Raw genomic sequence first — 14805 nt, 5'->3', positions numbered from 1 at the left:
GGGCGCGCATCGCTGCCAAAAATTTGCAAAATTTGCGAATTTAACAAAATTTGAGAGAAACATTTTTTTCATTTGCTTAAAACAAGTAAGATAAGGACGCTACTCACCACGAGGGGGTAGCTGCACTTGGAGTTCCACTACCCAACCAGCCATTCAATGATTATGGTGTGTTATTTACTATTGTATTCACAAGTTTATAATTTTACATAATTCGTCCCCTAGAAATTTCCATTTTCCCCTTTACTTTTGTTTATTACTAATGATTTTAATCTGTGATTTATGCGGGCGCAGCGGGGGCTCAGTGATAAAATGTTCACTTCTGGTGTATGAGATCCTTGGTTCGATCCCAGCTCGCGTCAAGTGAGCTTTGTGGTGGACAAACACAGTGGATTTTCTCGGGGTTCTCCCACTTCCTTCGTTCCACCATTTCATTCATTTCTCATCATCACTGTTTCTTTTTGCCTAGCCGGCATAAACGTGGAACGTAATACTAAAAGTTAACATATTTTTCTGATTTATGCGTAAATGTAGGCACGATGATCTTGACAATAGTATAGCTCTGATGAAGCCGTCTGTAGTACTGTGTCCACACACTTTACCAGTCATTGAATTTGAACCTATCAATTGTGTGATTCCTGAAGTAGACAGGCAGATACTCAGCAAAAACCAACTGTATTTATTGGACATATCAAAAGTCATCCAGTTAGGGCACTGCTCTGAAGACTCAGTTCGTGACTCTTGGCCTTTGTCACATTCAAGATGGCTCATTACAGCTAATGGAATTCTGCGGCTATACATTAGTGTGGGAAGTCCTTCAGATAATGAGGGAAATTGTCACCTTTATCTTATCTTTAGAAATTATATGTGCCTATGTGGTTTGCCATTAAGCTGAGCAACAACTTGACCGAAAGTCCACAACATGTTTACGAGACCATTCAGAAAACGTGGTATTTTCCAAAAGAACTGAAATAAGTTATAGATCCCGTTATAGAACGGAATGCTTACTTTGATTATCCCGTAACTTTGCTTTTGGTGATGGTCATTGATGACAGAAACCGCATTCGTGAGATTAGGTACAGACGACTTTTGAAGGCAAGGAAAGCAGCTTTTGAAAGTGATCCTATTAGACATTTTTGCCACCAAACATGAACTTTGTAGCTAAAGATTACACCGAAATAATACAATGGGATACTTGTAATCTTACTTCTTCTCTTTTGTTAAGACCATTGACTAATGACGAAATAAGGTGGTTTATAAGCAGACACTAAGCTAGTTATCAATTCCAAGTAGTTCCAATGTCATACTCATGCTGTCTCAAGATGTGTTAAAGGAGAAGTAAGATTCTTAACATGGGAAGCTTGTGACGGAAGCTTCGATATAGTGTGTGGACAATGCTGAAGACGGCTTCATCAGAGCTACGCTATTGTCAAGATCATCCCTGCCTACATTTTCGCATAAATCAGAAAAAAATGAATCTTTTAAGTTTTACGCCTCACGGTTATACCAGCCAGACTAAAAGAGACGGTGATGATGAGAAATGAATGAAATGCTGGAATGAAGAAAGTGGGAAGAAATAGGAGAATCCAGAGAAAACCCCCACACACTGTGATTGTCCACCACAAAACTCACTTGGCGCGAGCTGGGATCGAACCAAGAACCCCACGAACAAGAAGTTAACGCTCTACCACTGGGCCCCTGCATAAATCAGAGTTTAAATCATTAGTAATGGACAGCAATAAAGGGGAAAATGGAAATTTGTAGGCGATGGATTACGTGAAATTATAAATTTGTAAACACAATTGTAAATAATACACTCTAATCATTGGATGGTTGGTTGGGTAGTGGAACACCAAGTGCAGCCACCCCTCGTGGTGAGTAGTGTCCTTATCTTACTTGTTTTAAGAAAATATTTTTAAAATGTTGAACTCCCAAATTTTGCTAAATTCGCAAATTTTACAAATTCTTGACAGCGATGCGCGACCAGAAAATACTATATAAATATAGTTTATTTATTTTAAAGTTGTTTTTATATACTTGAAGAAACCTTTAGACTATATAGGGTCATCATCCTATATTCTTCAGTCCTTTTAGAAAAATATTGAAAATTTATTGTTTTTACCGGATTTTTCAAATTTCAATGCCGATGCGGGATCGGAAGATATATAAATAAAAGCTTTTCTTTTTGGGTTTTTTCTTGTCTATACCAATGACAAGTTTTGCGCACTATAGCGTTCCGGAAATAGAAAAATGATTTTTTTCGAACCTATATATTTACCTCTGTTAAGCCCCCAGAGGAGAACCACATGAGATGGCGAAACATAGATCACTGAAATATGTCCACTGCAGATCACGTATCTTCAAAATACAAACACAAACTCTGGTATTCAATCACTGTGAAGTAGTGAGCGTGAAACCGTACAAAGTGCAATCGAAGCACCCGCCGAAGGGCCAAGGGTTAACTAATGACGTAATTCGATTTCTCCAGGCGGGTGGTAATTGCCCTGAAATTGCAAGATCAAACAGGTCAGAAGAAATCATAGTTTATCCATTTCATGAATCACATGATTCATATGTTTATCATTATCGTCTTCTACCACAGATATCCACTCTCGGTATCTCTCGTCGTGAAGGTCGGAAAGTCATTTTTTAAACTCTCTGCACCACTCGTAAACACAGCAGTCACTTATAAATTCTCATCATAATCCTTAGATCACTCGATGATGAATGGCGGCTGTATTGTGTCCTTTCGCGTGAGTATATTGAATTACATCATGTGTTCACCCTTGGTAGGCGCTTCGATTTCCCTCTACAAGGTTTCTCGCTAATACTCTACAACGGTTGAACACCGCAGTCCGTCTTTTGGAATGAGGGATGTGCGATCTCCAGTGAACATATTTAACTAATTTGCTTTTTACCAACTCACGTAGTTCTAATCTGGTAGTTTACCAGAGGATGAAAAAAACAAATGTCCTCTTCCACAAAGGGTGAGTATGTCGGTGCCACGATATTGAAGTACCGACATTAATCCAGAAACGGCCAGTTAATTTTTTCGAGAAAGCTCTTAGATGACGTTCTAGCTGCATAATTATTTTGCTTTCCTACGACGCACGTTTCAAATTTTCAGTTAAGTACTTTTCGTTCAAAATTACAAAAACTTCGTTTTCGAAATTTTTATAGGACATATACACCTTCAACTTACAAAAACATTTATAATACAATGAACTGAGTAGGCCTATTTATCAGATAAATATCAAATATCAGATTATATCATAAATAATTAATATAAAACGGTAACTTTTCTTACCATATAATAACCTGGCAACAACTTCTGAAGGAATTCTCCTTCTTTATGCTGCACAGTTTTAATAATAAACTCATCATCATCTGTGAGATAAAATATGCTCCCACTAGCTCCAGGATTCGATAATTCTCGTAGTGGTGCGCTACACATTGATATCTGCAAGAAATGAAGTATATACAAAAACTGTGTTTAAAAAAAAAAAAAAAAAAAGATATAACTTGCATATGCTAATAAAAGTGTTTAATTTTAAGATTATTTCTGTTACATGCTCTACACGTAAAAAGTAAAGTAAAGGTAAACCATTTAACTTTTAATTAAGTACGATTTTAACGTATAGTGTATAGAGGGTTGAAGCCTTGAGCGTAACAACTAGTTTGTGTAAAATAAAATCGTTAGTGTTATAACAGGGTTCCCACTCAGATTAGGTATTCGAATTCACGGTTTTCACTCCGCGCCATGTATGAGAAGCTTGTATACAGATGCAGTTATCTTATACCAGTCATATCACTCGATGAATAAATTAGCTGTGTCTAAACAGGAGGTTTTAAAGACTTTGTTGATTATAAAGCACTGCTGACTAACGTGTAGTAAGTCTCGCGTCAATACTCTTTAATTTTTGCTACTTGATTTGGAGCTTCGAAAAATGTTCTAGCAGTGATATCATCATTACAGTTTCCCTTTCCTTGCTTCGGATGATCAACAAATACACCAATTTCTTTATAAAACTTATGCGTTAGTGTGTTTCTCCTGTCACTTTTGTTATCTTACAGCTTGTACTCCCTGTACACAAATCGCTCTATTTAACAAAGTGGTCCTTTGTGGTACCTGCATTTTTTATATTATACTTTTAACACGTGAACTTTCCATGCGAACAACAAGCTAGGGCGATACTGTGTGGAACTTTTCTTGTAAGTCTCGTCAAAATCGTTATTTCGTATATTCTTCAAATGGACAGACAGTTACCAATGTCTTGGTTCACTTCACATTCAATTAACAACGAGACTAATGTAACACCATAAAATGATCTTTTACAGATCAGCTATACTAACACAACGCACGGTTATTCTTGTTCACATGTGTTAATGACCCCAACGAATCGTGTATTTTCATTTGAGATTGGATATTTTAGGAGCTTCTATAGCATGTGTACCACAATTACAACGAAAAAATAGTTATCTAATTTGATGTTAGGGTTCTTGTTTAAAATATTTCTCAGCACACTACAAACCTGCTGGTAAAAACTCAATTTTTGTCAATCGATAAAAAAATGGATCTTGCTGTGTGTGTGTAGCGGTACAAGCACCAGATCTCCCGGGCTAAAGGACCCTCATACCCACTGCTTGAAGTAAGTATTGCTTAATACTGACTCTTACTCACTGTGAATGTGAAATATGTAATATAAAATTTCATATTAGTAGCAAATTTGTTTTTGGCTTCCCCTCCTGTTAAAATGCAGGTGATGTTGAAAATGGGAAAGTCATTTAAATATTAAAGCCATTAAAACAGCATGCATTGTATTACACAATATGTAGCAGATAGTCAGCTTAGGCTAAGCCTTTGAATGTACACAGTGATCCAATAAAACCTCCTACGTTTTAAATGCTATAAAACGAAAAGTATTGCAATCTAGTTCATTCAAAAATATAAAGTGGTATTGCAAAGAGTTTGTAATTACTTTGTTGTTATGCGTTGAAATTATACCAATCGACAATACAATTATTGTCAATAATAAAAAAACCTCATACTTTTTGATAAGACTGTAGCGCTGTCAGTGGAGGAGGGGAGAAAAGTGGGGTGTAGTTGTTTCCGTTTACCACTCTCCTGCCATTTTCAGTTGTCTTTATGGTTTGGCCAGGAGGTATAGCGTATTTTCCACGCAATTTGCTATTCCCCGTAATTAAAATTTCCTGATCGGAAGACTTATCTTGCAGTGGGCCGAGAACTTCCGAACAACGGGTTAAGCGGGGGAAAAAAATCGACCTAAATGTGCTCGTACGCCTGAAAGGATTGAAGTTACCAGACAGTGCGTTTTCCAAAAATGAAACATTTGAGTTTTACGTCCCACGAATATGACGCCTAGGCTAAAGGAGACGGTGATAAGACAAAATGAATGAAATGGTGAAATCAAGAAAGTGGAAAGAAACGGGAGAACCCCGAGGAAACCCAAGCACACGGTGTTTGTCCAGCACAAAGTTCACTTGGCGCGAACTGGGATCGAACCGGGGAGCCCAAGCACCAGAGGTGAACGCTCTACCACTGAGCCGACACTGCCCACGTTCGTTTGCAGTTTCCAAAATGTTCTGCAAGGACGCCTGCTGCGTTGTTGGGCTTCCTTAGAAAATTTAAAGAATAATTTTACAAGACCTACAGTAATTACAAACTGATTTCAATATTATTTTATATTTTTGAATAAACTACTTTCTATCTGCAATACTTTTTGCTTTATTAACCATTAAAATGTAGCACGTTTTATTGGGTCATGCTGTAGAATAGTTAAGAATCACAACGACGGCGAATCCGATCAAGTATCAACCGCCACATCTTCAAAATAATTCACTTTTTGTGCGGGAAGGGGGGAGGGACAAATACTTAGCTACACCGAGGCCCCGAAGAGATTTATTACAGCATCGATTCACGACGTTTGAACATTTTGGAGAGTCGGAATGACATTCGTTCGTAAAGATACATTCGTTAGAATAAGATGTTCTCAAGTCTTTGGCCTCCAAAAAAGATATTTCTTTGCCACCGAGATCAGTAACAACCTTCGGCAACGTCTTGCCTTGGGATGAGTGAACAGTGTAACAACAGTACTCAATATCTGTCGTCGAAAGTTTTAACAATTCACTCTACGTTCCTGTTACTGGAGGGATCGTTTTGAAGTTATTAGGGAGTCGAAAACCAGTGTAGTTAGGGAAGTCAATCTGGGCCGGCTGACATGGCCATTCTTGCTTAAACTTGGGTATAGATATCATCTGGACTGTCACCTATCAGCTTAGCGATATTTTATTAATGTGGACCATTTTGGATATCTCATTTTCACCCCTTCTCAGCCTCATGTAAATAAGGCTAAACTTTGGAGACTTAAATGTCATCGAGAGAGTATCACTATCCATCTCAACCATCCCGAAAACTATTGATTCAACACTAATATAGGTCGATTTCGATTATTTTTTATGTTGCTATCAACTCCATATAGAGGTGCTAAGGTTGTTCTGCTCCCACAGTATGACATCGGGGGTGTCGATATTCATCTTAGCGATCCCAAAACTATGTATTCGACACTAATATTGTTGTTTTTGATTATTTTACGTCACCCACCCTCTTCTCACCCCTAGAGGTGCTAGGGTGTCTTACCCCCAATGTATTTGTTTCCAATTGTAAGTCATAAGTGTACACATATACAAAGTTTGGGAATTGCTCCAGGCGTTCTATATATATGGTTTCTTCTGATTTATTAATTACCCCCTTAACCTATATTCAGTAGTGTCCTTTCAGACTTGACACTTCTCGTCTCCATCTGTGTATTAAATTTCAGCTCTATCAACTGAGATTTTGCTGCAGCGAAGTGCAATTGTAACATTTGCCAAAATTTCCTGCTGTAAAATTAAAAATAAAAAAGTAACTTTTACTGCCTACGTAACGACAATAAAAACCTCTAGGAGTGGGTCCCAAGGCGCTCCCCGCCGCTACCTCTCCTCCAGCTTTTAAATTTCAAATAGTTCCAAAGCACAATTCTGTGACTTATTTTCTCCTTGTATGTTTTCTCTATTAATCTGCATTTTTTTTTTTTCACGAGTTGATAACAAAATTCACAATTTTCACGGCTGAGTGGGAGCCCCTAAGAATTTTGTTTAAAAAAAAAACGAAACTATTGTAAAAAAACAAATAGAAGAAAAGTCTTTGGTAATAATAAACTTAAAATATTTTACAACATAGTAACTTTCAGTGTTTAAAAAATAATAAATAAAATAAAATAGTTAAAAAGCTGTGACAAATGAAAAAATAGATGACATTTGTGATTATGACAACAACAATTTCCAAGAAAACACTAGAAAGTGAAAGGTAGGACTTTCTCGATTATAAATACCAAGTGAAGCTAACATTTGAGGCATTAAATAGTCCTGGAATTCTCCTGGAGAATATTAAAGCACGAAATTAAGTAGCAGTAGGGAGGGAACTCGTGTTAAGTCTAACTTAGCTTTATTAATCTTCTTGTAAGTTGTGCTATTTGAGTGATTCCATTTCAAATCGTCCAGGGTGGTCTACACGACTGTCTCAGATTTAGTTTAATTTTTAAAATAAGAAACTACATACGAAATTATTAGACCCATACTTTTCTTCTTTTTGTTGAAAAAATTTTTTCTTCGATATACAGCTTCAAAATGGTTGCCTTCCTCTCGAATTGCTCGAATTGCTGAAAAAAATGTCAAATTAAAAATTTTATTGTAGAGAAACGAGTGTACATAGTACATAATCGCAATAGCAGGAAGAGTATAAAGTTGTATGTTTCGGTAGAGGGACAAAATTCATCTATTGATCCAATAGGAATCGCGCAATTCACTCACAATGTTGCCAACTTCGGTGATTTTTTTTGCTAACTTCAAACTTTTTTTTTTTTTTTTTTTTTTTTTTTTTCTCACGAGCAATATCAACCATCTGCTTCTAGTATCGAAATCTATTCCACAAGGTCTCTTGAAAATGTAAAGGACTTACGTTTCTGATTATTACATCCCACGTTATAGCATGATGAAAAGCTGAAAATTTCATTAAGACGCAATTTTCTCAAAAAACCCACCTTTTAAAAATCTGAATTTTTTTACATGTATTGGAGAAGTATCTAAGTATTTAATATCCGTTAACCGTTCATGCGGCTACAGCCCCTAACGTTCGCAATTAATTATTGAAATTTCGATTTTTGTACTTGATATGTAAATACTTCCTATGGGCATTTAGATCCTATACACAAGGCTATTTGGAAGGGATATGAAAATTTTGAGAGATGAATCCTGAATCAAATCCAGTAGAAAAGTTCCTATAAACATAAGTCGAATTCCGCTTCGTATTCGAGTTACAGGGTTTCCAACTCGGAACCCAAAATCGGTTTGGGACATTGGAAAATAAAATATATATACTTCGCGTTAAATCAGAAACTGTGTGTTAAAGCATTGATAAAGTTCAGAAAGTTGATTTGTATCAATATGATGATTTTTACGTGCGTTGCAATTCGGTTGGCAGTGTTGCCAACTTGGTAGAAATTTTATTTGTTTCCAAATGACACTACCTGGATTTTATTTGATATTTAGTATTCATTAATGATTGTAAACATCACATGAACCACAATTTTCCCGACATCACCACAGTTTTCGAAAACTTACATGTATTTCATTGAAAGGTTTTATCTTGTGCGATAGTTTGTGTGATTCGGTGTCGTGAACATCGTCCTAGTGTTCTCTGCAACCATGAACATTTTCACTGGTAGCATGACATTGTAGGGCACTAGTTAAATGTTTGTGTGAATAATAATGGGGAAGTCCTATTATAGTAAGGACCGTATTAAGTGTGTTGATTATTTTAAAAGCCATAAGAGGATTGTGCACAGAAAAAATTCTAGACAAAAATTTTATCTTGCGGTAAAATATATGGATTGCGTACAGCGAGTCTGCTCAAATGTACTATTAGGGGAGGATGATTATTTGTGTCCTGTACACCAGGCGATTTGAAAGGCAGTATGAAAAATCCTTCACCGTAGTCTAACGGCTGTTTTTAATGGCGACACATTCATGTTTAGCATGTTAACTGTCTGGTTAATGGTTTGCAAATCTACATTCAGAGGAACAAACTCTTTAACTTGCTGGTGCATAATTTTATTTTACACCTTCTTTCGCGCTCACCAATAACTCATATACATTCACGTTACTTACAGTAAATATTCAAAGCACCCTTTACACAAATAATCATCCTCTTCTAATACTACGTTTTGGCAGAGTCGCTGTACGCAATACATATATTTTACCGCAAAATAAAATTTTAGTCAAGAATTCTTTCTGTACACAATTATCTTATGCCTTTTTAGAATAATCAACACATTTAAGACGGTCCTTACTGTAATAGGACTTCTCCATTGTTATTCACACAAACACTGTAACTAGTGCACTACAATATTATGTTACCAGTGAAAACAATTATCATGGTTCCAAGAACACTAGGACGATGTTCACGACACTGAATTACGTAATAAACTGTTTCGTGGTTGCAGCAGAACTTCTTGAACAAGTTCGAACTTGATGCGTGGAGTTACGAGAGGTTTTGCAATAAATTTTCTTCTTCTTCTTCTTCTTCTTACAACTTACACAGACGTAGTTTTTATTCGACATTTTGGTTTTACTAATGATTGCAAACATCAAGTGAAATTCACACTTAATGTTGCAAACTATCAATAACGCTCAAGATAAACTTTTTAATGAAATACATGTAAGTTTTCGAAAACTGTGGTGATGTGGGGAAAATTGTGGTTCATGTGATGTTACCAATCATTAATGAATACCAAATATCAAATAAAAACCACCCAGTGTCATTTGGAAACAAATAAAAGTTCTACCAAGTTGGCAACACTGCCAACCGAATTGCAACGCACGTGAAAATTATCATATTGATACAAATCAACTTTCTGAACTTTATCAATGCTTTAACACACAGTTTCTGATTTAACGCGAAATATATATATATATATATTATTTTCCAATGTCCCAAACCGATTTTGGGTTCCGAGTTGGAAGCCCTGTAACTGGAAAACGAAGCGGAATTCGACTCATGTTTATAGGAACTTTTCTACTGGATTTGATTCAAGATTCATCTCTCAAAATTTTCATACTCCCTTTCAAATCGCCTTGTGTATAGGATCTAAATGCCCATAGGAAGTATTTACATTTCAAGTACAAAAATCGAAATTTCAATAATTAATTGCGAATGTTAGGGGCTGTAGCCGCATGAACGGTTAACGGATATTAAATACTTAGGTACTTCTCCAATACATGTAAAAAATTCAGATTTTTAAAAGGTGGGTTTTTTGAGAAAATTGCGTCTTAATGAAATTTTCAGCTTTTCATCATGCTATAACGTGGGATGTAATAATCAGAAACATAAGTCCTTTACATTTTCAAGAGACCTTATGGAGTAGATTTCGATACTAGAAGCGGATGGTTGATATTGCTCGTGAGGACAGAAAAAAATGTTTTTAAGTTAGCAAAAAAATTCACCAAAGTTGGCAACATTGCGAGTGAATTGCGCGATTCCTATTGGACCAATAGGCGAATTTTGTCCCTCCACCGAAACATAAACTTTATACTCTTCCTGCTATTGCGATTATGTTACTAAGTACACTCGTTTCTCTACAACAGAAACTTAATTTGACATGTTTTTCAGTTTTTCGAGCAATCCGAGAGAAGGGCAGCCATTTTGGAAGGCTGTATATCGAAGGAAAAAATTTTTTTCAGCAAAAAGAAAAAAATATGGGTCTAATAATATTGCATGTAGATCCCATATAAAAAATAAATAAATAAATAAATGAAATCGGAGACTATGAAGAGGACCAATTGTAGTTTGCCTGGTCGATTTGAAATGGAATCGGTCATTTATCTACCTTCTGTAACACTAAGTTTTTAGTAATTAGGATCTACCTTTTATAGCTGAAATCATATACTACAGAGTTCCTACTGTTCTGAAGAAATCTATTTCCGTGACTTCTCCCTGATTTTCAGGACAAGTGTTAGATGACGTTGACATATAAATGCGGAATAAATAATGGTGAATGTTTATATATGAAAACGTTTATTCTACAGAAATAAATAGTAATCAATTGCTCAAATGTACATTCCACCTACCTCCCATAAAAATTTGAGCAACCACCCATACTGTGATCATTAATGGTTGGCTAAGCTGAAATTCGTGTACAATTAATGTTAGAACAAATATATGTTATAAAATTTCTCTGACTTTCCCTGATTTCCGATTTTTTCCCTGATCTTCCCTGACTTACATCATTTTCCCTCACTTCTCTGACAAATAGGAACCCTATACTACAAACTTTAAAATATTATTCTTCTACTAATAATACCACATCATTACGTATATGTGTAAAAATATTAGAAAAAATAAACATCCTCGTGCACACGCTTTTTCTTCGTTGGTCTTCCTTAGATATTAGGAGTATATCTACAGCTGCTCATAAGCAAAACAGGTTACTAATTTTTATCTCCTGTAGACAATATTTTTGTCTTATAGGTTGCAAATAAAAATAAGGAAAAAAATTCATCTTTCATTAACTATAAAAGATCTAAACAGATATACTTACCAAAAAATCATCAGGCTGAATTCCAAAAAGGTCCCTAAAATATCGGAATGCAATCGGAGCGTACGTCTTAAATTTGAAATCGGAGTAGTGATGAGCAGGGGTGTGATTGGACCCTTCGGAGGGGAAATTTGTTGTTTCGACAGTCATGAAATCCTGCATAAGGAGATCTCTCTCAGGCTTTGATGCAAGACTACCTACCGCATGCTGGATACCCAACTGGATTGAACCCATAATCTGTGACGTTTGAATCTGAAAAGAAAATGTATTATTGCTTTTATGGTTGTTATGTTAATAAAGAAAAATAAATACATAAACCAACTGAGAGTACAACTTATCAAAATATTAACCTACCTAAACACCGAAAAGACAAACACGATTGAAATGAAATCCGAACTCTTAATTCTAAATTCTATTAGAATGAACACTCTGAATGGATGATTTACTAAACTATATAATTGGAAAGTAATATTAAATTTAAATGTTCCATAAAGAAACACGATGGGTTTCCATTATTCTTGGATAATCATATTCAATATCAGTGTTTGTTTCTCAGTATTTTAACAATTAGCTATGAAAGTGACATATAAATTACGATACAATGTTTCTGGTGTTAATCTAGTTAAAGGTTAGTCACCTTGTAATTATTTTATCGATTATACCCACTGACATAATGGATACAGTCATATCTATCATTTGTTGATGTGTAAATACGAAATGTGAATAGAGTTCCTTCATAACATAAAGGGTTGTCATGTTAATGATAACGGAAGACGTACTACACTCGATACGTAGTGTGATCTTCAAGGCTTAAGACAGTAATATGTACACAATTATGAAGATTAGTGCACAGGTTAGTATTCGAATAAAAAAGAATACCTGAACATTGAATTATATGTTATTTGCTTCATTTAGCTCTCTGAATCAGATTCTGCATCACAGAAACATTTAAAAAAAATTATGTGGCAGGAAGACATAAGGTTTACTAATTAGAAGATACAGAAAGAAAAATACAGTTCAAAATGATCATATTACTTGATGCAATCTTTGCAGGGTTCTTACAAAATTACTTTTATCATTTTCCCTGACTTTTTCCCTGATTTCCGGTTCAAGACCAACCATTTTCCCTGACCCGCGACATTTAATAAGATAATGGTGTACTGATGATGAATGCCTGTAAAAGCTAAATAAAGACTTAGGCCAGTGATTCTCAACCTGTGTGCTGCAAAAGATCAGCAACTTTTCGTTTGCAACACTGAACAGCAAACACAGACCCATACAAAGACAAACAAACAAATGTAAGCTAACCAAAGAATTGGTATTTGAGCTAGTGAAGAAACTTTATAAGACATCTTTAAATAATATTACACATTAACGTTAAATTTCTTTATATATATAAACTAAGAAATTGGCCTTCCTTCTCCACAATGAGCAACTGTAACTTAAAGAGTTCTTACCAAAAATGTCAACAAATTGCTTCTATTAATTTCGAAGAAAATAAGACGCGCTCCTAAAAATTTAGTAAACAAACGGAAAAACAACACTTTAATGGAATTTCTCAATATTTCTTCGAATTCAATGAAATGAGAAAATGAAACAATAATGTATAAATGTATGTGCAACTGTGAGATTGCAAATTGGGATTCTTTTTCCCTCAAACGCAAAAATATTTGAAAATTTAACATAATGAAAGTTATGGGGAGCAAGCGTTACAGCTGCCCATGCCAATTCCATATTTTCTTGCACCGATTTTTTTTTTTTTTTCAGTTATTGCACTAGATCCTAATTGTTATCACAATAAAACATAAATTTATTATGTTCCACATATTATACAATATATTAAAAGGTAACAAGAATTTTAGGAATGATCCAAAAAATGGATCAAAAGATTGCGACCTTGGTCAAGAATTTTAGGAATGATCAAAAATTCATCGAAAGATTGCGATATTGGCCGATAATTATTTTTTGGATCAGGAGCTATAAAATTTTTGAATGGCCCCTAAATCGAGTTTTCGTATTTTTTACGGAATAAGAATATCATACTGAGTTAAGCTTTTTACAATAATATCTATGGTTACTTGTTTCAGTTACTTAGATTGACTGCTTTAAAATTTTGATCTCAATTTCAATTTCTTTGATTCCAATCGTTTTCTTGTTATATTTTTTAAGGAGGGGGGGGGGGGTCTTTTTCCCTCAAACGCAAAAATACTTGAAAGTTTAACGTAATGAAAGTTATGGGGAGCAAACATTACAGTTGCTCATGCCAACTTCCTAACCTCTATTTTCTTGAACCGATTTTTTTCAGTTATTGCAATACATCCCAATTGCAATAGATCTTTTAACTTAGCCATTTTCCTCCGTTTAAGTATTTCCTAAGACGTCTCATTTTTTTTTTCTTTCTTTCTTTCTTCCAAAGCCGAATTGTATCTTGTTCTCGCACCTTTTACAGGAAGTTAAGAGTTCTGGATCTGAAGCACTGAGACATCTAATTCCACCTATGTAGGCCAAACAATTTACCAGTTGTTGGGATACTGAAGAAGCCTCTTGTAAATTTTCTACCAATAAACTTTTGTTAATAGAAATACCAGACTCTACGCTTGCATTTCCATGTGAAATAATCCATGTCATTTTCACAAGACTCTACAGGTTTTTGAATTCATTTTTGCCACTTAGAACCTTTATCATCATCGAGACGAAACGACTAATGGAGTATTTTTAAGCACTTCGTCATCCTTATCCAGGCAGTTTTAGGTTTGTGCAAGAAAACCTCAGGATCAAGGCATGAAATGGCATGAGTAAGAGGATATCTAAGAGAACGTTTTTCGAGTATTTTTTTCATAGTGCCTATCAAAAATTTTTGACAATCACTGAAGAAACTGCACTTATCTACTTCCTTGACATCTTTAAGCTTCCCAATGTATTTTTTTTTCTACCCCGAATTATATAACAATCTTTGGAGTTTTCAGGTTACTTTTAATTTCTAGAGCTTGCTCTCAGTCTTCTCCATCGGACAGCGGCGTTTAAATTTTATCATATATATTTTTTAAAATGTTTACAGTTTATTACGGTGTGAAAAACCATTGGGTAGTAGCAAATTACCCTCATTTACTTAAAAGCACTCTACATTATCATGTTCCTAACAGAAAGAAATGCCACA

The 14805-nt window shown here is 35.2% G+C and overlaps 1 protein-coding gene across 4 annotated transcripts in view; it reads right to left on the bottom strand.

Moving 5' to 3' along the window:
* Positions 1 to 14805, bottom strand: part of PIP5K59B (Phosphatidylinositol 4-phosphate 5-kinase 59B) — a 296829-nt gene that overhangs the window by 139682 nt on the left and 142342 nt on the right. For all 4 annotated transcript variants that reach the window (XR_014128028.1, XR_014128029.1, XM_081736326.1 and 1 more), the window contains exons 4-5: positions 11652 to 11900; positions 3305 to 3457 (exon numbers count right to left, since the gene is read on the bottom strand). Coding sequence is in view for 2 of the 4 variants with exons in the window: in XM_081736326.1 (XP_081592452.1) it covers positions 3305 to 3457; positions 11652 to 11900 (402 nt within the window). In the remaining 2 variants the exon portion in view is untranslated. The remainder of the gene's footprint in view (positions 1 to 3304; positions 3458 to 11651; positions 11901 to 14805) is intronic.

This window comes from Thermobia domestica, chromosome 13 (assembly GCF_964235325.1).
Source record: "Thermobia domestica chromosome 13, izTheDome1.hap1.1, whole genome shotgun sequence".
Lineage (NCBI taxonomy): Eukaryota > Metazoa > Arthropoda > Insecta > Zygentoma > Lepismatidae > Thermobia > Thermobia domestica.
Note: the sequence above shows the minus strand (reverse complement) of the source record. Positions and strands in the feature narration are given on the sequence as shown.